At 39.1% G+C, this 26,413-nt stretch overlaps 1 protein-coding gene across 1 annotated transcript in view; it reads right to left on the bottom strand.

Moving 5' to 3' along the window:
• DOCK3 (dedicator of cytokinesis 3) overlaps window positions 1-26,413 on the bottom strand; it is a 185,528-nt gene that overhangs the window by 135,525 nt on the left and 23,590 nt on the right. Inside the window, exons 3-5 of the mRNA XM_041426040.1 lie at window positions 22,329-22,369; window positions 20,430-20,485; window positions 18,090-18,186 (exon numbers count right to left, since the gene is read on the bottom strand). Coding sequence (XP_041281974.1) covers window positions 18,090-18,186; window positions 20,430-20,485; window positions 22,329-22,369 — 194 coding nt within the window. The remainder of the gene's footprint in view (window positions 1-18,089; window positions 18,187-20,429; window positions 20,486-22,328; window positions 22,370-26,413) is intronic.

Raw genomic sequence — 26,413 nt, 5'->3', positions numbered from 1 at the left:
GGCTCTTTGAGCTATTTCAGTATATGCAAACTCCTCTTGATTTATCAACAGTTTTAGCAGTAATGCTCAATGGTGGCTCAGACACATTTTGTGCCTCCCACCATTATTAAAAAAAAAAAAAAAAAAGAAAAAAAATGCAGGAGCCACAGCTCATTTCTGCAAAACATCTCTGAATGTTCCTGTTTTGGAGCATGACAGGAGGAGAAATGAGGTGCAGAATAAAGGGATACACACACTTGAACCAGCAGCTGTCACCAGTGACTATACAGCTGTTCTTTCCCTTGTTCAAGTCTGGATTTTAGTGTTTATACATAATGAACAAAAGGTTTCTAAAGAGGAAGATCCAGAGAATACCAGCTGTGGCAACGACCAGCACCATCTTCCTACAGCCTCTATCTCAGAGGGGTTATGGGCACAAAATTTGTGAGAGCAGGAATATTTGGGAAGCCAGGACAGACAGTTCTGAACCTTGCAGGCCGTGGTGGCTGTGCTCAGGTGCAGAGATCCCCATGTTTTAGGGATGGTGCCTCCACAGAACAAATAACAAATGGAATTACACTGAATGATCTACTCAGATACTCCGTGAGAGGAGAGGTTGGGTTTCAGAACAGCCAGAAATGTTGTTAGGAAGAGCCAGATCCATCAAAGTAAGATTTATATAAACAAGTAATTTCTTCTGCAGCTCCACACATGGCCTCAGGAAAAATACTGGGAAAATAATAACTGATTCAAATGCAAGCTAAGCTACTTCACCCTATGAAAGAACATGTGAAGCTGAGGAGGTTTAAACTCTGGCACTGAGCTGATAGCCATCCCATAATACAGCAGGAGTGAAAACAAATTACAATTTAGCAGTTAAACAAACACAAAAAAGAAAAGCAGAATGCAGCAAATAGGATATAAATTACAAATAAAGCCTGTTTTTAAATATTTGCTTTCACTCATTCTGTAAAATATTCAAGTCTTTGGTAAATAAAAAATTAGTTCAAAAATGAGAGGCAGGATTACAAATAAAAAGTTAAGAGAAAACAGGTAAAACTCCCAGGATAAAGAATTAATTCCAAGCTCTTCAATTTAAAAATGTTTGTTTCATGTATGTGACAAAAGCAGTGCAAATATTTGTAAAGGGACCTGTGGCTGGCAGCTGTTAAAACTGTAGATTTTAAACAAATATCCCAATAACACCAGAATAAAAACATGGTTTTTTACTCTGGGCATCTCATTATTCTAAAAAACAGTATGAAAGCATTCCTGTCAGTGTAGAGTGCAGGCAATTCCTGAGCTTTTTCCCATCTATTTTCAATAGGGTCACCTTCTGAGGTGGAAGTTGGGTGTTTTCACTGGGGCTCAGAATGCCCCACAGACAAAAGCCAAATGGAAAGGAAGAAAAACATCACTGCACAGGGAGAATGGTGAAAAGCTCCAGTTAATAAATGACAGCCAAGCAGTGCCAGCAGCATTATTTGCTGCCTAGAACGTCTGGCAGAGCAGGGCCCTGCAGGACACAGCTGATTCCCACCTGCTAAACCTGCCTGAAAGGCAAAGGAACCGGTCCTGACTCAGCCTGACAACTTTACCAGGCAACTGAACCATTTCTGGTGATCTCCCACTCAAAGATATCCAAAATATCTGCTGTTCCCTACAGTGTTTGAAATGTAGGAAAACCCAAAAAAAAAAAAGGTATTGAATGTCAATCTTTTCCACAGTTTCTATATAAATAGCCAAAAAGCATGTCCTCACCAAGGAGATAAGTCATCAAAAACCACAAAGAATGTGTTTAAAGGGGTACAAGAATTAGCACTTAATCTCTGAAAGGCATCACTAGACAAAGACTCCTACAAAACCATTAGTCTTTTACATACAATGCTCTTGCCTGAAAGAATATAAAACCCATCAGTGCAGCACATCCCCTACCTCATAGCTTATTTTTTTTTGTATTTATCAATGCTGTTTTTCAACACAGCTGGTCCTGACTAAACAGATTTAAAGATTCATCCATTCCAAGACTATAAAGGATTATTGTGATTATCTAGTCTGACTTCCTGCAGGGCACATGCCATAGAAACCTGCTCACAGATTGCTGCAACGTATTTCCTCCAGGATAATGTGGCAACAAATCATCTAAAGTACAATCCAGTCTTGTTTTAAAGATATCAGTAATAAAGAAACAACTGCTTTCCTTGATTAATCTATTGCTAATCACCCTAATTATTAAGAAGTGCCTTCAATAGTATTCCAAATCTGTATGGCTCTGCTTTGTAAATACTGGGATTTGTCCTCCTTTTTTTTCTTTGGGAGCACTGACAGATTGTTGACAGATTACCACAACTATCAATCAGCTACCTGCAACCCTCCTCCACATACCCATTTATAAGTCACAATAGGCTGACTCCTCACTCAACTTCTGCAGTTTGTCTGAGCAAATGTGCAAAGTAATCTCTTGACTCTGTCAGGTTTCTGCTGGAACATTATTCTCACTTTTATTTATTTAATTATCTTTCTATTTTTATCTATTATACATCAAGAAGACATGGATAAACAGGTAATTCTTTCAAGCAATAATGAGAATATCCAGAAAACATGATAGTTTTTAAAGGTTGGATTTGACTATGACTTTTTAGTCTAGAAATGACAAAATTGCAAAAATAATTTAAATCAAAAATTTGCAGGAAAGAGAAATGGAATGAGCTCTTCCCCTTGTTCATGGCAAACACAATAAGGAATAATGAGGAGAGAAGTCTGAGTATAGGCTTCAGAAAAAAACTAACTCATATGGTCCAAAAAGTACTGCATTTTTGAGAAGCTGCAAAATATCCACTGCTGCAAATACATTTTTTTAACCAGGCAACACAAGCACATTGAAAATGCCATAGGTGGACACGAACTTGCTGTAAAGGACTCAGATAACCTGGAGACCCACTCCAGGTTCCCCCTCCTAGGACTCGCTGCCATCATGGATCACCTTGGAACCTTTCTGGCTGTTCCCCGTCTATTCTGAAGAGGACACTGCAGAATCAGTAGCAGCTGCCCAGCAATCACCTCATTAATTTATACAGAGAATTTTTCAATTATTCTCTCCCTCTGCCCCTCCAGATGCCCCCTGTCTAGAAAGCAAGACTTCTTATCCTCTTAGCTGTCAAAAGCAAGGAAGAGGCTGATGTTGGATTGGTTTGCCATAATAATGTTCCATCATGTTAAGTGTCACTGCACCTCAGGACACAAACACCATCTGTGGGGCCTTTCTATATTTGGATGTATTGGAGTCAGTGCTGTTTAAATGAGCCAAGTGTCTGACAGAAACCACACCATTTCTGAACTAATCATTGTTTAACTTCCTATTTCTGCATCATCAGCAATTTCCATGTCACTGATTTTTCCTGATTGCTATTAATAAGACTAGTGAATAACAGACTAGAACACATCCCTGCAGGTCCTATTACAACCAGCAGAGCAGCACTGAATAAAAATTTTCCATTTTCAACTGCTTTCTTATCAATTCATCTGCTTTTAAACCACTTAGTAAGTGCTAGATTTAATTCTACACTTAAATTCTTTAATCATTGTGTCAAGGGAGGGTTAGTTAATAGCATCAGATACTGGAAATTCCAGCCAGATAAAAGGAAGTTGTTTTTCCCTTGTGGGTGGTAAAAATCTAGAACAGACATTTTCCAAGAGATGTTATGGGTTCCTCAAAAATATTCAAACATCAACTGCACAAGATCCTCAACAACCTGCTCTAATAGGGTCTGCTTTGGGGAGGAGGTTGGACTGGAGATCCCCAGAAGTTCCTTCCAATCTAGCCAGTTCTGTGATTCTGTGCATGTAAAACTGAAAACACAGCAGTAAAACTCCCTGTGAGCCAAGTGAATATTCCTCATCTAATCTCATCTGATTTTTAAAGCTGAAACTCCACGATGGAGAAAACAAGCACAGCAATAATCAAAGTTCCACAATAGAAGAGCCTGCAGTTACAAAAATAGTAACTATGCCATTAGACTATTACCAATAATATAAAAACTCTTTTCTTGGAAACCACTCAGTTATGACATTGAAATTTAACGCTGTGGCAGCACAGCCCATTTAATCCACCAGAAATTCCTGTCTGAAATTGCCTTCTGCTTCACAATATGGATGAAGTTGCACTGCAATCCTTCCCATGGCAGGAGCTATAAAATCACATTTCTTTCCTCTACACATGCAAAAAAATTAATTTTTTTTGTTAGACTGAGTTCAAACTGGTAAACAGGTTCCACATCATAAGGCAGAGGGGTAGAAGAAATCAGGAAAGGAACAGTGATGGCTTAGATTATTCAACCCAATTCAAGTTGGCCAAGCTAACTTGAGGACCTCTAGCAAAAGATGTTCCATTAGGCACAGCTCTCTCATTTCCTCTAATAAAATGGAGGAACTCCAGTAGAAAATTATGTCATCCACTGCACAATAATGTTCTCAAAAAAAGCAGCTGAGATAGTACCAGTGTTTGCCTTGGAAAGTGTAAATGTACAAATGATAAACATGGAGTATAAATGGTTCAGCCTATTGTCCATGTGTAAGAGAATTCTGGCTTTTCTTTTGCAAAGCCTGTCAACTACCTAGATATGCATTTCCCAGATTTACTGACAAAAAAATCCCCTTGGAAAATAGTAGTGGAATGTGTTAGAGGTGTTAAAAAATTATATCTTAAAACAGGGTATGGCTTTTCTAGGATAAATAAAACTGACAACTAGAAAAAATTTATTTTAGATTGCTTCACACAAGAGAATTCTTTTTAAAAAAGGAAAGTACACAATGTCTGTGTTTCCTCTTTCTGCAACTATTTTAATACCACCATTCTGTTCTTTATCTAACACAGCAATGCAGTGGCTTCAAGAGAAATATCAAATCATAATTATGTTCCTTCCAGAACACTATGCTGTTAACAGAATAACTGTTGAATGGAAGTCTTGCATTTAGCTGTGTTTCTAATGTAGATTTACACGATGACAGCAGCAGTATCACAGTGAGAGCTGACAAGCCTGGCAATTATTGTCAGATCCAGACAGAACACTCACCAGCTACTTCAGACTATGACACCAAAATCCAACAACAAGCCTAAGTGGCTCATTAAAATCATCCTCCTGACTCTAAACTTGTCACAGATGCTGCTAGTTCCCCAAAAACAAACTGCCATTCTGTTTCTGTTCTGTGACACAAGCAGCAGACAAAAACTGGCAGAAACCTTATTGTTTGGTTTGTATCTTCTTAGCACTTGATTGGTCACAATATTTTTTCCCCTTTTGAAAGGCAACTGGATGTCCCCATTTCCCTATCACTTCTGTCTCTTCAAGAAATACCTGCAACATCTCTTCACGTCACTCCTTATCAGCTAAACGAATTGTCCAGTCAATTTTTTAATTACAGAAAAAATTAAGTCAACAGCTTTTTTATTGTCCTCTTTCATAACAGTTAAAGTAACACCTAAACAACAACAACTGAGTTATTTAGGAAAGCAACATAAAAGTATCCAACAAAATTCAGGAAATAAAAGAAAACACAGCAAAGTTTCATCAAAATTAAGACTGGGATTGACTGGGAAGTGCCTCCCAGGGAAAGGGAGATGAGAAGTTAATGAGAAGCTCAGATTGGGATCCTGAAAAAAAAAGAGACCAAAAGGGACAGATGAGGGGAAAGAGTCAGGTGGAAGAAATGGGATAGCTGAGCTCACTTCATAAAAGTACAAATCAAAGTTTCCCAATATTTAGGGTGGGGTTTATATCTGTTAAACATCTGAGGCCACTGAATCATTGATTGGAGCTCTGACAGACTCGGGGGGCAGGTCCTCAGAGCACAGTCATGAGCCAGCCTGAACTGAGCTGCCACCCGGCACAGGGCTTTGAGAGCTCCACAAAGGTGACAGGGTTTGATGTCTTCTCAAAAAGTACACCTTATGTAATAGGCACCTTCCAATTCAAAGTAACAGGATTTTTTAAATTAAATTTTTAATTTAATTTTTTTAAATTAAATTTTGGAAATATAAAAATATACATCTCTCTAAGGATCCAGCATATCCCATAACTTCCAAGATCAAAAGCTTCCATCATCACATACATTTAAATGAAATTAAAATACTAATAACACCTCCATACAATAGTTGTTTGGTTGATACAAAAAACCCCAAATCCAGTGAGTAAAATCTTATTTTCCTCTTCCCTATCTTCCATTCTAACAACTATTCCATAATTAACACTTTTATTTACAGTAATTTCATTAGCTCTATCATGAAAACCTGCCACACGCCTGTTTCTTTACAGTGTCCTTTTCATTAGTGAACACACAGTCAGAAAGATTAAAAAGAAACTTTGCTGCTGATCTTTCCCTGTTTACCCAGAAAATAAGATAATTTTCTGTTACTATTGTAAGCCAATTCTATGCTACGTTTTAGAAGTTCATTAAATTTCATCTAAGTAGCTTTCCAAGCATGTCCCTCTAATGAGAAAATAACAAGTCCATTTGACAGTAAAGGGATTTAGCAGCACTAGGCACTCACTGGGCAGAATCTCACCTGCAGAGAAACTGCAGTGGAAGGTAACTTGCCACAAGCACTTCAAATTAAACTTGAGCTATTCAGGTCACAACAAAAATTCTGATACCAAAAATGTTACTGCTTCACTCTTTAAAAGTGGTAACTTTTCTGTGTAAGTACCTTTAAAGTGGTAGCTTCCCTGTGCACTCTGTACAGCCTGCCAGGTCACATACAGGCCAGAAAGACTTTATTGATTATTACACCAAGTTCTGAGACTACTGAAAAAAAAAGCACAGAGAAAGGCAGAGATGGATTCCCAATATAAAATTACTGCCCTCAAAACTCTACTGGCCTACCCTAAAAAACTATTACATGCAGTCAGTAATAGATGTGGAAATGTACAACACAAGGATCACTTCTAGGACTTTAACACCTGTTTATGCACCTGCACACAGTAAAGTGAGCTTAAGCTAATTCATAAAAGAAAGCTGGAATAATTATTCTTAAATTAAAGAAACACTTTCGGTAATATCACAGTCAAAAATTGATAAGCTTTTCTGATAAGCATCACTGGGAGGGCACTGAGCACTGGATCAAACTGCAGGGAAGCTCAGACTCCCAGGCAGCTGCCAAGTGACCGAGGGCCATGGCGCTGCTCCGTGCCCACCCCACTGCTGCTTCCTGAGGGGTGGGTGGCAATGTCACAGGCAGGAGGGGACAGCAGGGGACAAAATGCCTCTCTCAGCAGCAGTGCTGCCTTACAGCAGTGTGGAGAGTCCAGAGAGGTGTTAAATAAGTGTTCCTCTGCTTGTGACAGGATGCAGGCTGAGCTCAGTTCCTGAATGCCTCTTGCACAGACTACAGAACAGGCATTCACAAACCCCCCATCAACTCTGAGGATGTATCAGAAAGAATAAATTGAAATCTGCTCCATCAACCACAATTTAATTTAGATCAAACAGCCAATGCTTGAACAGTAAAGAACATAAAAGACACCACTGTTTGCCCTGCTCTGTAAAGGGCTTTGAACTCAGACTTCTGTCGCTTTGCTGAAACAAACACACACTTCAGATAACGAACTCAGGGCTCAGCATCTTCCAGATTTATGAGAAGCTCTTTCAGCTCAGGGAGATTGCAAAACTCACACCCAGCTCAGCAAAATACAGTGAAAAGAAAGAATTAATATAGTTCTATTAGCCCTAGGAAGCCCTATGCCAAGTCACACGAGCACAAGATCTCAACTGCTGTGGGTAAGACTTTGACCCAAGAGTAGACCTTAAATACCATTTCCATAAGCAACTAAATTTCTTTGAACCCAAAGCTATTACTTCTCCCTACAGCAGGGGAGGTTCCTGGTTTTCCTGGGTCCCTGCAGCTGCTGTGCAACACCCCAAGCCCCCTCAGCCACAGCCCTGGGGGATGCAGGGTTTGGCTGGGCAGTGCTCAGGCACCTCCAGCCCTCGCTGTGCCCTTGGCAGCTGCAGGAGTTGCTGTTGCAGCAGCACAAACTACAGACCACATCCACAGGAAGCCACTGATAAAAGAGCTACACGTATATTATCAGAAAATAATATAACCCTACGCATGATTTATGTTTTCCATTATTCCAGTGACAGTTTCTTCTGTAATACATATTGGATCTCATCTAAACACTCGGGATCTTGACCTATTAATGGCAGGGAGCACTGGCAGGAAAAAGAAATGAGTATTTGTTTTATAAACTGTTAGGGTGCCCTCAATACCTTTTGGAATTAATTCTTCATATCATCTCTGATGGATTTTTTTCCAAAGGCAGTATGATATTTTCAGGGATAAGCATACAATCAAAGTATCTTTCTCACTAAACAGTACAGTAATGGCAGTGACAGCAACTAAAGACTTTGAAATCAAACTTGGCAATCAGTATTCTTTTGATATTTAATCAACTTTTATGACTGAACCCAAAGCTGTATCTAAGACCAACCAGCAAGTACAGGGCTCTACAGTAAATTAAAAATGAAAAAAAACCACCGTGGAATTTACAGGAAGATGAACACAAAAAAATGTGACAAGTTGAGTTCCAGAACTCTCACAGAAACCTCTCTCAATTTTTTTTATTTTTCTTTCTTTGCATTCCTTCTATTTTAAGCAATCTCTATGTGGAAAACATAGCATAATTAATTTCTATTAAACAATAATGTTTTATGCAACAGACAGAAGAATTTCTGAAAGGACAACACATTTCTCCAAAGGCCATTAATCACTATTAACTTAAAAATAAGATGTAACAACAACCATTTAAGAAATTATGTGAGCAGTTCCCAAAGATATAATTTATATTAATTTTCCCCTTCTTCATTCCAACAGTCACCAAAAAATTGTAATGAGAAGTCTGCTTAAAGAGAAAGTCAAGAACTCAAGAAAATGTGGATAAACAACAACTGAAATTAGCCTTGCTGTCTGTGCTTTACAGTAGTTTTTGATTGCATGACCACTTCCAGAACCTCTCTTTATTTTGACTGATCCAGGAACAACCATTCAGAGTTTCATTACCATTTGTGGCTCAACATACAGTCCTTAGGGCTTAGTTCACTAAAGATTTGAATAATCTTACCATAAAGGCAGATATTTCCTATTCCTAATATTTCCATGTAACACTGAATATCCAAATTCTTTAAACCTACAATATTTTTATTGTACTTCTTGGTTTTACAGAGAGATTGCAGTTCTTTTCAGAACCCTTAGGGACAAAGTAGACTGGACTGGGAACACTGGCATTTCTCTGATTCTCGGATGTTTGCCTTTGTCACCCTGCTCACACTTCTAGCACAGTTTTAATTTACCAATTACCCCTACATTATATTCAATCATGTGGATGGAAGCTGAAATAAGAAAGAACAAACAGGTCTTCAATAACCTTAAATATTTTCATTTCATCTTAATACGTCATGTAAAATTTATTGTCTATCCATTTGCCAGGCTTACTACTGAGTTTTTAAATTGAGATGCATTTTTATCCCTGTTTGTTTATCAACCATTGCCTCCTCTCCAGCCAAATGCAACAATGCAGAGTAATCAGACTTGGCAGCCCAAGTGCTGGCTGTCCACTGCTGCAGCCACAATGTTTGCTCACTGTCACTCCAGTCACAAAGGATTTAGTCCACTTGTGCTACACTGATCCATGTAACACTGATTTTCCTACCCCTCTCACCTGTCAAACTTGCTGCTACCTACTCCTCTTAGAAAACAAGTATAATTGCATTATGTATATATATATTTAAATTACAATAACTATTAATTACTGCAATTGTTATATTCTAGTTGCCTTTTTCTTTCTGTCTTAAGGACAGAAACAGCAGAAAGTGGCATAAATCAGGATAAGACTGAAGGACACTTCTTGATACCACATGGACCACAGTGCCATCCAGGCTGCCAAAAGGACAGATGTTCTTTGCTTTTCTACTGAACAACAGTTTCTGTCTTCTATGAAATTAAATCCAAACTGTCTTTTTAGTTCCAGTAAATGCCCACTAGGGATGATCAGCCTTTTCCTTTGTAAGCCCTATCCATGCACAGCACCTTGCTCACTCACTCCAAAAAGCCAGACTCCCAGTCTCTCCTAGCCCTTGTCCCCCACTCTTAATTTTCTGTTCTTTAAAAATCAAACTAAACCGCTGTGTTTCCTCAGTCTGTCTCTGGAATACTAAACTCCAACCACACTACCACTTGCCTGTATTTCAAGTGCAATTCTGTAACATCAGCAGACTTAGACCAGCCCAGGTGATTTTCTCCAGTGACAGATGAAGAAACTCTCAAACTTCTGTTCAATTTTTTTATTAAAACCTTCTTTCTTTACGTAATGCAATTCAACATTCAGTGTGTTTACAGTGAAAAGAGACTGTTTGACATCATCTGCAGGTCAGCCACTGGTCTCCCCCGAGTAAATTCTATTTCTTTGTTGGTTTTTCCAAGTTGGTCTTAAAGCAGCATTCAATAAAATCAAATTCCCATGTTTTAATATCACACTAGAACTTTACATGTGTACTGTAGCACTGTTTGCAGCATGCACACAGCAATACTATTCAAAGAGGCAAGAGCTCTTTGTTAACTATAAACCAGTTAACACTTGAAAAATTTCATCTAACAAACCCCCTCCAAATCCTCACACAATTTGCTATGAATGTCAGCATCAGTCATAAAACTACTGTTTTATTTACCAAAATAAAAGAGTATATTACAACCTCCCATATCAATGACTAAATAACATTTCCCTACAAAGCAAGAGGTTATAAAATACCCTGCATGTCATTTGTCACAGTAGGACTTGCAACGGACACCAGAAGGTGACTTACATTTAATTCTGTCTTTACTTTTAAAATCTATTAAAAATCTATCCATCTCCATAGCAACTCAAAACATATACTCCTCCCACACGGTCTGATTGATAGTTCATAGTTTTTGTTTTATAGTCAACCTTTTGTTTGCTTGAAAATACATAAAAACTGTTTAGTTGATCCTAATAATCTTAAAAGATACCATAAATCTGTATGTGGCAGTAAATGAAAGGTAGTGCATATGTGGCTCCCTGTTATGCTGTTGTTTAAACCCAATAAACTGCCATAACATCCTGTGGCCTTCAAAGCAAAGTAACTTTCAAATCAATTATAATAGATTTTCAAATTTTCATGGTATAAGACTTGCTTACAAACAAATTTTATTTTACTCTCCTAAAATCTTACACCTACTTTTAATTCCTTAGAGCTCAGAGTCTTCCACAAATCACTATGAGAGACTGACTACATAAAATTTTTTAAAATTAAGGAAGAAAAAAATAATAATTATGGGAACCTGTTATAACCTTAAAGTATGAAGCACTTGAACTGAACTTCAGCAAGTTAGTGCTAAGGGGAGAAGTACTGAAATGGATTGCATTTTATAGCAGGAGCCTAATAAATATTAAGTCTAATTTCCACAAGAACACTGCTCTTCCAAGGAAGAAATGTAGACTAGAGAGGTCATGACATCCACCAAAGACCTCCAAGAAACCACAGCTAATAAATTGATGTAAATTCAAGTCTCAATTTGACACAGCAAGAGAAGGGCTTCTACTCAACTTTCCAACACATCTAAGCAGTACAAAATTCTCTGATTTTACCTACAAAATCTTCTAATTGCCTAAAGTAATGAGCAGATATAAATCACACTGTGACACTTACACATTGAGGTCTTTATTCTGGTCCCCACAACTCCAGAAAGATGGGACAGACTGAAGCAGGTCTAGGGGAGGGGCACAAAGATGATCTGAGGGCTGCATATCCTGGCCTGTGAGGAAGGACCCAGCTGTTTTTGCCTTTTCTCACTGTGAATCCCATCCCAGTACTGCAGCACCAGCACAGCCTCCCTAAGAGGATGGAGGCTCTCTGTCCACAAGGAGACACAGGGAAAAGACAAACAGCAATGGGTGTAAATTGCACCAGGAGAGCTTTCATCCCAATGGAAGAAAGAAATACCTTTCAATAAAAAAAACTATTCACTGGATTTGGACAAGGTGCTACACAACCCCAGGTAGGATCCCTTTCTGACAAAAGGCTGGGCCAGATGATATTTCAAAGTCACTTCCAACCTGTGACATTCCACTGTTTTTCTCCAGCTTCCCCCTCCACAAGTAAAGATACTGAATCATGCAAATATCCACCTTCAGCATACAATGCTGAAGTGTTCATTATTTTGCATTCTCCAAATCATTCTGCACATGCCCATCACAACCCAATCAAGAACAATCTTCAACTATTTTCTAGTAATCAAATAACAAATCTGCTAAAAGTCTCAGATTCAGTTGCTAAGCAATGAGATGATTTGTCAGTGCACTGTTCCCTCTGAGGAACTGAAGAACTAGATGCTCCTGGAAGTGGAAATATTTACTCTTAGTTTCCCCTATATGCTGTGCAGCCCTTAACGAGACTGTCAGCTGCCCCAAACTCCCATGTGTGGTCACTCCATGAAGATTCATCCTTCACTCCAAACATAGAAAGATATAAAAATATCCATACCACTGCTGAACACTATTATCCAGAGTCCTGTCTTCTCAAGTGATAACTCTGACTCTCTCTGTTAATGTCAACTGAGGCCAGACAAGCTCTTCAGAATCTTTTTAAATGACTCTCACAAACCTGAACAATCATCCTAAAGGAATTTCCCTTCAAGGTAACCTTGAAAATGACATGAAAATGACAAAGAGGAAAGAGGGCCATGTATACACCAGCACTGTTTCTGTACATCTCTCTTGGTACAAATACCTCATCCTTCCAGGAGTCTGCTTGCACAGAATTTAAGAGTGTATTTAATATGCTCAGCCTTGACTTGAAGAAATTCCGTTCCTTGAAGGGAGACCTTCTGATACAGCACACCCATTTCAGGTCATGTCACATTTTCTTCTGCCTACATACTTCAGAAAATGCCTCAGCAATTCCATGTTTTATCAGATGTGGAGCAAAGCACATTTCACTGAATAAAAATGTCTCCTAGAACACTCCCCGTAAGAGTAAACTACCTTAGTGATTCAGTGAATGGCATTTTTCAAGATGAGTTTTAACTAGTGCTTCAACTTTAGGGACACCCAAACCACCCAAATCACATTGCAGCAATTGCACCAAGTCCTGCTACCCACTCTGTTCCTTAATAGGATCCCTCAGGAAATTTAAAAGAAGCCAATGGGAAATTGGTTTCACACTGAGCTGGCAAAAATTCCATCTATTCCCTACACCATTAGGTCTTACTCCTGACAGTGGACAAGAAGTCACCCCACACATTCCCTACTCCCCCTTACTTTTATTACTGTAAAAGTAGCAAATTAATGTTATTGATCTGACCAAACTCTAAATTAGGCAATTACATTTGGTCTCTCCACAGTCATCTGCTCTCTCAACAGAAATAGTCCTCACATCACATCTTAGACTCTGAGGAATTTTTTTTTACAGTTAAAATAGCTACTGTGCACCAACAGTGAGTTTCAGTGATCTCCTTAGCTGACTTAAAAACTCACAGGAGTCTTGTTTGACCTAATTAACAAAAGCTTACAGAGAACTTGCAGATCCTTTATTTAGAAGTAGTACAAAAATAACATATCTTAACACATAGAGGGTAAGAGAGAAAGTTAACAACCTTACTGGTATAATTTTGCTGTCTCAACAGGAGTAGAGTGACATGGGTAACTAGCCAAGAGCTGCACACACCCATTTCACTGTAACAAATGCAATTTTGCATCTTTATCCACCTCTGTGCCTAAGCAAGTCTCCCCAAGGTTTTTTCTTGCTTTTCTGCTCTTTTCCTTGTCCCTTGGGAGTAGGCAGAAGAACAGGCTCTGTTGCTTACAGTGCTACACTAATAATCTCACTTTTCCTTTCTCCTCCACTCCAAATTAAGTGCAGGACTGGGGGAGGGAATCACTGGCATCTTTTGCTTATTGGCTTTGCAATACTGGGAAACAAGACGTAAAACCCTCTTCTAAATTTCTTAGGCTTTCACAGAAGAAGCTAGTTATACCAAATTAAGTGCAGGACTGGGGGAGGGAATCACTGGCATCTTTTGCTTATTGGCAAAAGCTAGTTATGGTGTCCAAATGAATCTAAAGAACAACAGAGTATTGGAGCCAGGCAAAACAAAACCACAAGATACTGGGTCTGTGCACCTACTGACAGTACTCAAATACATGAGTGTGTGCAAACACACACAAACACACACACATCTGGCCAGCTGTGGTTAGCAGTGACCCTACCCACATTACCAGCAATTCCAGTGGCTACATAGAATAGATTTTAAACACTGAGATCCACACTCACAGTGAATTCCCTCCTCATTTCCCTTACAACAGCAGTGAAAGCAGGAAAAAACAAACCAAGTAGGTAAAATAGAACAGTGGCTTTTTTTTTGCCAGAAAGTAGCTACTAAATCTCATTACTTCAGTGCTCATCTCTGAAGCCTGGATACAGGATACAGCCTGGATACAGATCCAGAGAAGGCAAAGAACTGCTTTCCATTTTCCAGTGGCATGACATTGCCTTGTCTGCATACAGATTACATATTGAAATAGGGGAAAATGTGCTCCTCACATAGAATCACAGAATGGTTTGGGTTGGAAGGGACCTTACAGCTCAGCCAGCTCCACCCCCTGCCATGGGAAGGGACACCTTCCATTGTTTCAGGTTGCTACAAGCCCCTGTCTAGCCTGGCCTTGGACACTTCCAGGGATGGGGAAGCCACAGCTTCTCCAGGAACCCTGTGCCAGGGCCCCACCACCCTCACGATACAATTCTTTTTCCTTGTATCTAGTCTGAATCTGACCTCTTTTCATTTAAAACCATTACTCCTTGTCCTATTGCTATGGGCCCTGCTAAAAGGTCTGTCCCCGGAACAATAAAAGTACTATCATCTTTACTCCTCTATTAAAAAATAAATATTTCAGTTCTATTCCCGATTACTCCATCTATTTAAAAATAGATTATTTTTAAGTAGGCATAGAATTTTTAACAAGGTTATAGTTTTTTGCTAAAAATCCCATCCAATATAAATAACAGATTCTGATAGTTTCCATCCAAGTTTTATTTATATTGCTTTCCAATTGAAAAAAACCTCTGGCATTTTCAAAAAAACCTTGCTGTTTTGTCAGTATTCAAAGAGTTATATGATCAGAATCCAACTACTTAGAGCATAATTTGTTATCACAGTAAAGCAAACAAAACATCATACATCTTTCTATTTCAAATTCATTTCAGGCACAGCCCTTTCTCTGTGAACTCATTACAGACAAATGCCTTTTTCTCCTCAGACTGAAACTTGGCTTTCACCTTGATAGCAAAAATTTAAAGAATATCACAGCCCTATGCAATGCAATGATCTCAGGCTAACATTTCTAATATGCGTTTCTCAGAAGTCTAAACTAAAATTGCTGTACAACTCCTGTAACTCAAACCCATTCAAGCTTCCCCACGCACAGTTTATTCCCAGTACTGGCATGGGCTCTCTGTGGTCAGAAGAAAATGAGGAAGATTCCCAATATTTTACACCAACTAATTTTCTGCAACTGTCTCAAAGCTGTGCTATCCTTCACCCCTCTCATTTCGCACTGTTCTCCTCCTCCCTCCAATTTTCTGTCAGCAGAACTTCCTTATCTTGGAACAACATAGCATCCCTCTCCAGGCAGTGTTTTAATCACTGCAAGCTTCCTGGGTATTACATTCCAGCTCCCATTGTTCCACTGAGAGACAAACACAAACCTTACAATGCACCTCAACAATACTACCAAGGTAATTGCTGGCAAATTTAATTGAAACAAACTTGGTCTTTCAAACCATAATGCAGGTAGGGAGTTCACCAAAAAGCATGAGATTAACATTTGAGCCTATTTAGAGATGCTCAGAGAGGTTGCTCACATTGTTTGGCAGCCCCACTGACCAGTGAAAGGCCCTTTGCAGGCACTGACCTACTGAGAGTGTCTGTGCAACAGCCAGCACTTGAATTTCCCCTACAGTAAGAAACATTTCTACAAAGCTGACTGGGCACAGCAGCATGACAAATAACATTAATTACATTTCTTAGATGAATTCTTATTACAGTTTGGGAATAATAAAAATTGCTGCTGCTGCTGCTGATCCAACAACAAACAACTATTTCCATTTAGTCTTTCAATATATTTTAAGGTATGTCCTTACACAGCTTCCAGCCTGAACACCAAGGATCAAATTCTAGTCCCAGCTCTGCCACAGGCACCTCAGTGCATTTCCTCAGGCTTCCAATGTACAGCCCACAGATGGGACAAATATCAGTTACCCCCTTAACAACGGTGTAAATTGGTCTGCCAGAAAGGCTGTGGTACTGTATCAGTGGAGATGAGAAATCACTAAAGGTGCTCAAACCTTGGCAGCTTGGCCCAGGGAGGCTGGGGAGTCTCCATCCAGAAGGAACTCAAAACCTGGCTGGTGCAGTCCTGTCAGCCTGGTCTTGCTGACCCTGCTTAACAAGGCAGCTGATGATCTCAAGAAGTCTCTTCCAATCTAAACAAATCTGTGATTATTTCTATATTAGAATTTTTAATTTTTCCTAAGTTTTTGGAAAAAACCCCACAACACAAAACAATGTGTTTTTTACTCAGAAGCTCTGCCAATTTCTTCATCATGGAGCAGATGCCTCCTTCCAAAGTTCTATGAGAACAGTAAATTCTTTCCCCTGTTATTTAAGAACACAATAATGTTTTGTGCAATGTTATAAGAAATATAATGAGCTACAATAGAAAGGAGTCCCAGAAAGGAAAATCACTAAATGAAAGTTTATAGCTAGAGCTTTCTCTCTCCTTCCCCTCAAGGAACTGGTGTTAACAATAAAAAAGAAATACTTTAGTAGAAAGGAAGCTTAGCTCATTTGTAGGTAAAATTATTCCCCTTTTTCCAATTTAATACCATTGCCAATATTACTGTTGTCATCGTCAGCTGACACTGGGGAGAGAGGAAGAAAAAAAAAATCTTACAGGAAGAAAACAGAAAAGATCACTTTGTTCCCATATCCATAGAGGTATGTGTATACAATGGAAAAAGGAGGAGAACTAGGTGTAAAGAGTGGTATAAAACGTGACATAAACAACATTTCCTGCCCCTCCTCCATTAGGTCAGATGTTCCTTCCCAAGAGAATACCTCCAGGGACATCTGACCCCACAGAAGAACTGGGACCAGTTGTGATTTCATAAGAGTTGATTGCTTTTTGAAGCACAGAACACAGCTGGTTATGCTGGAGATGCACTGGACTCACTCCACTGGATCGTTCCTGGGTTGGTTTCCTAGACATGTAACTGTTGTCACTGCAGGTTTAAATAAGGAAACAAAGCTCCTGCAGCTCTGTGTAGAGGTATTTCTCTAAAGGAAGGACAGGAAGGAAATACAAGCTTAGATCACCTACAGTTCTTGATCCTAATCCTACAGTGAAGGCTTGCAATTACTAAGCTAAAAAAGAAAAAATAAAAGCCAGGAAAAAATACCTTCAAATGTTCAAGTATTTTATCTGCTGTGTCATGGGCTTTGGCTATTAAAATGTAAGAAAAGAAGAGGGATGAAAGCCGAAGTATGAGACATTATGTGGCAGCAACTGAAAATTATATAAAAAATATGTGTATAAAACTCAATACATTTATCCTAATGTCTACTTCTAATTTATGGAGGAACAATTGTACAAAACCTCTCATAGTTTGAGTTCTCCTTTCAGACTCTAGACACTGAAACAACTACTTACAAACTGTGCTGAATAATTTTTGAAGTCTTTGATGGGACTTGCAGAAGTATTATAATATATTATTTCTTACATACTTAATAGCACTTTAAAATTGTTGCCTTTTCTTATAACAATAAAATTTTCAGATCTGAAGGTAGAATTTCAGAACTGCAGAAAGTTCTGGTGTACTCCATGTGACTCTCACATGATCCATTATTCTGCAGTTAGGGAGCCCCCAATAAATACAAGGAATCCAACAATTGATATTGATTCTGATGGATTTTGAATGCACAAAGGCAGGTAACAATTCCCCAGGGTACTAGAGATGTGCAAGGAGAGGAGCACTGCTCTTACCACATACAGCTGTTTCCAGAGCACAGCCCATTCCTGCAGTGTTGCTGTGACTTCAGTCACCACAGAATCTTCAAGAGGAACAACTGTTTCATATTGCCTGTAGAAAAAGAGAGGAGAAATTAGGAAATGTACCCTGGAAAAGGTAGAAAAAGAAATGTGACAGTGCAGTAATTTGTAGAATTCCAGGACCTGAATTTGTTCAGCATAAGGAGAATATCTTAAGGGGATCATTTTGTCTGTTGTAAAACTGAAGCAACTCCAGAGTCACAGCTACTGTTCCTCCACTACATTCCACAAGATTAAGCTTATATGAAGCATTTCCTGTTCAAAAGACATACTTTCACTCTAATCAAGGTCAATTAAAAGTTTTCATTACTACAGCATGTTAAATTAACTTGGCTGTGAAGTGGGGTCCTTCACAATTTGGATCCCTTTCTTAAGCCAGTCCTCCCCTTTTTCCCCCCTTCAGTAATGTTAGCCCATATCGAAACTACTGAAAATACTTGCTGTCTACTAAAATGATCTATCCAGAAAGCTTTTTCAACATTGCAGATGAAATCTGAGGGATCTATCCTTTAATCAAAAGAATAAAACTTGTTCCTTCATGGTAAAGATTTCCCAAAACCATTAAAGGAGAACCACAAGAGTGGATTGGACTGAAAGGGACTTCAAAGCTCATCTCATTCCACCCCCTGGAATGAGGGACAGCTTCCACTGTCCCAGGTTGCTCCAAACCCCATCCAACCTGGCCTTGAACACTTCCAGGGATGGGGCAGCCCCCACCACCCTGGGCAAACTATGCCAAGGTTTCACCCAACAGCCTAAAATGTCTTCCTTAAATGTAACCCCATCATCCCCTGATTCCTCCAGACCCTGCCAAAAGCCCTGTCCCCATCATCTTACAAGCCCCTTTTAGCTGCTGCAAGGTCACAAGCAGTTCTATCCAGCGTTCTCTCCGCTCCAGGCTGGCCAAGCCCACCTCTCCCAACCTGTCCTCACAGCAGGGCTGCTCCAGCCCTGGGGACAGTCCCTGTAAGTCTCTAGGGATGTTTGGAGAGGGCAGAGACAGTGAGCAGGCGGCTGTGTGGTGTTCGCTACTTGCCAGCTTCAACACATGCTCTGTTATTTCACAGGTGCTTAAAATGGCACTTGAAATATATTCTGAAATAAAGAATTTTCAAACAAAACCTGAAATAACCATGTCCCTCTGGTTCAGAACTGCATTATATTCTGTTGTGTCAATTGGTGCATCAGGATTTGGTACTTTTAAACAGTGTATCAGCTTTCCTAGCAAGTACCTGAACTGATTGCCCTTCACAAACTCTAAACTAACATCAAGGACTAATTAACTACACATCATAGGGAACTGCTCCTTCCCCTAAGGGGAGTACACATTAGGAGTGGTTATTCTATGCAATATACAGCATTTTATTACACCTCAAAATTATGAAGCATCACTATTACAGCTGCCCTTACTGAGGCCCTGTTCCCTGTGGGAACAAATCTACAATTCAAGACTACCAGAAGTCACCTGTTTTTCTGCAGGTAGTTCACTAAGTGCCATTTAATACATTTTATCTTCCACATTTAATTTGTTGCCTCAGGTCAACTGTCTGAACCACTGCAATTATAAATCTCCCCACAGCAGCCTTTATCTGGAATATGCAAGTAAAAGCAGCAGTGAAAACACAAAGTATTGATTTCAGGAGTCTCAGTCAATCTCACAGGAAACTTTGCAGGTTCCAGAGTCCCCTGTCAGTAACTTCCCTGACATGACATTTCCACCAGTGTTGTTATTCACATTAACTGAAATAAACCCACAGCCAGCAACACATGAATACAAAGAGAAGGGCAGTTTTCAGCAGTGCTCTTCAGTCACTCTTTGGGTGAGGTGGGGAGGGCTGGATCCTTTGGAAAACATCCAAGGTAACACAGCTATGACTCTGAAAATCTGTAGGTAAATGAAATGGGCTGTCTACTGACTGGTGTCTCCATAACAAATAGGAAAATACGGGATTTTGCCAGTGAGAGAACAAGCAGAAATGGAAGAATATGAGTTCTTTAAATGCATGTGTTTCAGATGACACCTCTAAAGTTACAATTTTATGAGCCAAAGCAAACAAGAGTAACCATCAGCCATCAGACCTGATTCTTGCTATACTAAAAACAAACAAGCCACCCTCCCCAACCCTGTAAAATTACATTTAATTTTCAAGCCATTACACACAAAAAAAAGATACAATGACCTAAAACATCTCTGTAAGTTGCAATAATTATTTCTTTGTTTCCCTTCTAGATAAAAAGCACTGTAGCTTCTTTAAAAGAAGGAAAAATACTCACCCTCTGTTACTGACAATTGCCTTTTTCAAGTGAATATAATTTGCAGGAAATATCCCCTGCAAGAGAAAAAATTCTGTCCGTTAGAAAAGTACATTTGCAGTTTTCAGCATTGGTAACCCAGGCCACAATAAATAACTGCCAACAGACATATTAAGAACCCCCCAAACAACAATTGTGTCAAAGCTGCCAGTCAAAACTCTACATTCAGATTAGTAACAATTGGCTGGTTTAGTCTGTCTTAGACCAGGACACCACACTGGACCAAACCTCCACCTGGGAAGGTCAGAAAAGTGGCTCTTCTGCAGTTTGCAGCACAGCACCTGCAGCTCCCAGAGCTGATGCTGGTGAGGGAGAAGTGACACAGATAGAGGCTTAAAAAGACAAATTAAACAAAAACTAAAAGCCCACCACCAAATTTGCACTGAAACCCCAAGGACCGAAGTATTCTATTACTTGCATACCCTGGAGCTGTCAGTTTTTCTCCCTTTCCAAGGAAAAGCTGTTCAAACCTACATGGGACACCTCCAGTTTTTTGTCTTTTACTGTTCCCATGAGGGCTGGACTCCGACCTTGCCTGTGCCAGTGTGCTCTTGTGTGTTGAGACATGAGGAAAAGAGGTAATTTAATCCAACCTCTTCCCAGTGTTCCACATCCTCTGTAAAGCAAGTGGCCCTGCCTGAATCCTAACAGCAAAGTCTGTCACTGTGTAAGAACAGCAACCTGCACTTCGGTAGGAAATACAGAAGCAGCATTGGAAATCTTTGGATTAAAAACCAGCTCACAGCCTCTGACAAAAATGTCAGCAATCAAGTGTGGGCTTTCACTTTTTAGAGCTTTAAAATCACACAATTTTGAAATAAAAATTTCTGGGGTGGGGGGGCAGGTTGAAAGGAATATTAAGTACGTAAGATTCCAAATGCTAAGGAAAATTCTTTCTTGTTCATAGGCAAGACTAAAATTGTAGAAGGAAAAAAGCTGAATCTAAGAGGAATGGCTTCACCAGGAAAACAGTAAATATGCTTGCTTTCAGCCACATGAAAATCCAGGAAGAAAAGAAATGCTACTTCACTTCCTTGTTTGGTTCCTTCTAGTTAATGCTGCTTATTTCTGGTATCTAAGAAACCAGGGAAGGTTTGAAGGGCTCTCCTATCAAAACTGAATATACACACAGAGAAGTACCAACACATACAATGACTGCAGACATTTCATTAAAAGAGTATTATAGTCATGACAATGTAATACAGATAATTTTATATTCCATAATGCATAGGCATTAGGTAAACATGAGGAATCAGGTACTCCTCTCTTTAAATGCAAGCAATATTTAAAGCAACAGATAATAAAGTGAAGCTCATATAGAAGCTCATATTAGCATGTTTGGATACAAACACTAAAAAAAACTTACATGTCCTCACAAAAACAATCATACCAGAACAGTCAAAAAAGTTCTCCAAGAGTAATAACAATGGAAAAAAAATGGCAAATAACCAAATCAAATGGTTAAACTGCAAAAAATCAGAAACCACTCCCAAAAACTTACAAAATCCTTTTTCAACAGACTTTTTTCAAAGTTGTCTTAGATGAATAATTCAACTTATTAAATGTGTTCTTTAAAATGCTGCATTTAAGCAATGCAATATCACCCACCTATGCTTTTCTTAGGGGAGTAGGGTGGAGAGGATCAAACTGGATGAGATTTATAAATGTTGAAAAAATTCCATATTACATGTCAGGAAGGTTTCTGATCCTTTGAGTGATTAATGAGTATCACTCAATTTAAAAAGAAATCCAATCCTCCCACAGGAAAAAAGTTAGAGAAGGAAAACGAAAAGGTTACTGGATTGTAACAGTAAAATAGACTTAGTCTGCCATTAGATTAACAAATATATTCATGCTTACCTTGACACTGGGCTTCTTAATGGAAACACCTCTGTACCAACCTGAAACCAGGTAAAACACATCATAATTATTTGTGGCACTGCTGTCTTTACACAGAAGCAAACTGACTACAACCATGCAGTTACTGAGATCATCTAAAAAACCAGCTGTGCCTCACACAGGTTAAATTTTTAAAAGATTTTTTTGTTAGGGTGTTTTGTAAAAATTACTTTTATTTTGCCCTGCAATAATGACAAACCCTTAACAACCAGCAATGCTCTTGTTTTTTCACACCAGGAATAAAAGCAGATTAGCTAGTTCCCATACTAACAATCCTTAGTCAGTGTGGCAAAGATTCATTCAGCACTCAGGGAAGAGTCTGCACTGAACACTTCTTCCAGGCTGGCACATGAGTCTTGTTGCAGTGTTTATCTTGACAAAATCTCCAGACTTCAGAAACCTGTAAAAGCCATTATCATACATTTCCAATGTGCTTTAAACACATATAAATTCTTTGCATGTGTCTGGTCTTAATGTATGTCTGAGTAGAGAACAGGCTTTAGGATCTAATTTACACACCCCATTATTATTCTGGTATTCTCCATCAGGAAACAGCTCCAGACAGGACAATAAACGAGGAGTAAAACACAAAGCTGCTAAAGTTGCAAGTTAAACACAAGTACCCAGTTCCAGCTGCTTCCCACAGGTGACAGTGGTGTCACTCAGCACTCAGCTGGGAATAAAGGGGCTGAAGACCCCCCCCAGCTGAGGAGTGGAAAAGCAGCACACTGGAGCTGGGCTGGAGCAGCCCCAGGCCTGCAGGGGGACAGTGGGTGCCATTCTGGGGAGGGGGCCTGGCTCTCCCCAGCCACCCCAAACTCGTGGGCAAACCTGGCCAGGCCCAAGCCAAGTTCAGCCCCCAGGGTCAATAGAGCTGCAGTCAGTGCCAGCCAGGCACAGCCCTCACCTGCCAACAGCCAACACTTCCCATCAGCTAAATCCACTGCCCATAAAAATTCCTCTCATTTTCCCACTGACTTCCTACTTATTGTATTTATTCCTCCCGTATTTTAAATTGCACTGGCACAACCTGCCAGTAGTTTGCTATGGAGAATTCTAGAGAAGAACAGAACAAAGTAACTGGGTATTTAGTCTCTCACAAAAACAACTTCAGATTTGGCTGAATTATAATAACAGTCTCACTGAGAGGATCAGATGTGGGGAAGAAGGCCTTGAATTTGCTTTAAAGACAGCTTGATAGTCTTGAATTTTTATTTTGTTTTAAAAGGGAATCTAAATCCACATGAAATAAAATAACTGATGAATTCAAAACAATTGGAAACCTTAGTACAGAAAAAATGTAAAAATTAAAATCCATCTTTTTCATTACACAAATTTCTCATGAAGATAGGACATAACACAAAGATTTGTTTTCCTATGAAATAATTGTTTATATTTTTAAAATAATATATTGCTGTTTTGAATTCATTTGAGTTGATCAAACTTCAGGGCAATCATATAAATATAAACATAAATGCACAAACAACACATACAGATCCTTAACATGAGTGATTTCTAGAACTCCACACAACTGTGCCCACACCTGCTTTTAAGCAACAGATGCTGCATATTTTTAAGGTCACAGAAAAAATAAATGCATTTATCCTGTGATTCACTGTTACTAATATTAACTACAGTCTGCACCTCAGAAATAACCAGACATTTAAGCTCTAAGACAAACAGAATGACAAACTTCTTGGTAAACGGGGAAAAAAGTGATTTTATCCAAGTTTGTGAACAGACCTGTAAAAAAACCAAATCCAGTAAAGGGGGTGACCATTAACAATCTGCATCTGCAGGGTAGTAAACAAAAACCTAGCTGATTTCTGAAGCTTTTGTTCATTCCAAAACAAATTTTCAAAGTTTACAAGCTATGTGTTTACAGAGTTGTGAAAACAGGCAAGGAAGGACTCTGAGAAATCACCCAGCTCATCCAAGTCATGTCTCAATCTCTCCTCACATTTAGTCTGGTTTAAACAGCAGCCAATCATTTATTATCAGGGCTGAATAACACTGCACTCCTTGCCTGTGGAAAATGATCCATACATCTGTGAAGTCTGGATTCCAAGGTATTTCTGCACCAAATTCCAAGGAAACTCTGTTTCTGCAACTCCACACAGACCATTTGAAAGCAGTGGTGTGGCACAGGCAACTTTTTAGAACAAATTTCTTTTAGAAATCAACACTGGCCAGTAAAACTGCAGGTAACATCTGAAATTGTGGTACAGTACTTGGAAATCTGGCATATTTATGGCAAGTGGAGATGGCAAATCCTCACTGGACAATCTATTTCAGTGGCTCAGACATACATTCCTCTTAAAACATGAACTTTCTTCGATTCTATTTAAATATTGGATTTTTTTTTCTTTTGGACATCACAGAAAATATTTTGCTGACTTCCCTCTTGTAGTATTCTTCACATATTTGAGAAGTTGTTAAATTTCCTTTAATCTTATAAATGGTGCTCTCCACATCTTACTTGTTCTTTTATTTTTATATTTTTTAATGTAGTATATTTTTTTTAAGTCACTCCTCTCTATATTGAGTTTCCTTCAACTCTGGGCAAGCAAGAGGCAGTCAAGGAGCTCAGCTGAAGCTGAAAGCCCCACATTTTAAAATGCACAGCTCATTCTGTATCACAAAAAAAAAGCTATGGGAAAAGGTACAATGCTTTTTTAAAAGGCACATTTAGAAAATTGCATCTGCATTACATTATTCCCTAAAATGAACTAAACCTGCATTCTGGAATTAGTCTTAAACACATTAATATTGATGTAATAATTTATCTTAAAGAGCATTTGTTTCGGAGGATTTAATGACAATAGTCATCAAACCAAGGCAGGTGCTTCAGCTAATTGTGATCCCAACAAGCACCCCCTGGTTAGACACAACACTGACCAACAGCTTCAGGTGTCACTGCAGGGAAAATAATAACTGCTAATATTTCAGACTTATGGCATGCATTTGGTGACACAGGGTCTTCAGAGGGTACTGACTTCACAGAAATGGTGAAGAAGATGGGACTTAAAATCAAGGAGAAAAACACAGCCATAAAGTGACAAGAATTTTGTGAATAAATTAACGTGAAACAAGGATCATGCCTGCAGCGAGGTTGGGCGGGGACACAGCCGAGATGGCTGACCTGAATCAGCCAAAGGGGTATTCCATACCACACACATCATTTGGTGCAAGAAAACCAACAATTAGTCTATCAAACATGCCACTGTAAAACTACCTGTACCTGTGGAAATCCGGTGGGGGAACTTGAAGCCACATTAGAGAATCTGCAAACTGTTGGACAAAGACTGAAAACCCCTCTCTTCAAAGGTGTGTCACACTCAGGAGTCTCAGCAGTAGTGCAGCCCTAGTTAAGTTGCAAAAGCAGCTCTGGGGCAGTCCTGCACATCTCAACCTCTTCATTTCAGTGACTGGAAGAGCTACCAATGATTTTTTGATCTTTACTTGAAAGTGTGTTGAATGAGACTGGATATTCTTTCTAAAAGCCATCTCATAACCTTTTTCAGATTTCCACTTAATCCACAAGAGGTCTGTCACATGGAAACAGCTCACCCCTGCAGAGGACTCAGTAACAAAAAAGCAAAAGGGTTCTAATTGAAAGATATTGATCTACTTTTCCAGAAAAATAAAGCTCAAGTATCAGCGTTAAGTAAAGAATCATGAGCTGCAGACTGTAGGAAAAAATAAATTCTGCATATAATTTCTTGACAAACAAAATTTTGAAAATAAATTACATAAGTATTTATGGTAAATCCTAAAGCTACAATTTGTTCTTAAATAAAGCAGAATCTAGTAGATGCTAGTAGAATCTGCTACAGGAACTCAAGCATTCTTTGTCCTACAAAAAATAAATGTACTTGGCAGTAATGTGAGTAACCCTCACACCTGGAGCAAAGCTGTCTTTTGTATATACAAGCCAATAAACAACTGCTTTTATCTTGTTATCTGCATGTAAACTGCTCTGCAGAGCTGAAGGCACCCAAAGTGAGCCAGGAGAGGGACAGGAGCAGCGCTCAGCAAAAGCTTCC

Source organism: Onychostruthus taczanowskii, unplaced genomic scaffold (genome assembly GCF_017590055.1).
Source record: "Onychostruthus taczanowskii isolate IOZ18803 unplaced genomic scaffold, ASM1759005v1 scaffold9, whole genome shotgun sequence".
NCBI lineage: Eukaryota > Metazoa > Chordata > Aves > Passeriformes > Passeridae > Onychostruthus > Onychostruthus taczanowskii.
The sequence above is the reverse complement of the archived record's forward strand: the minus strand, read 5'-3'. Positions and strand labels throughout refer to the sequence as shown.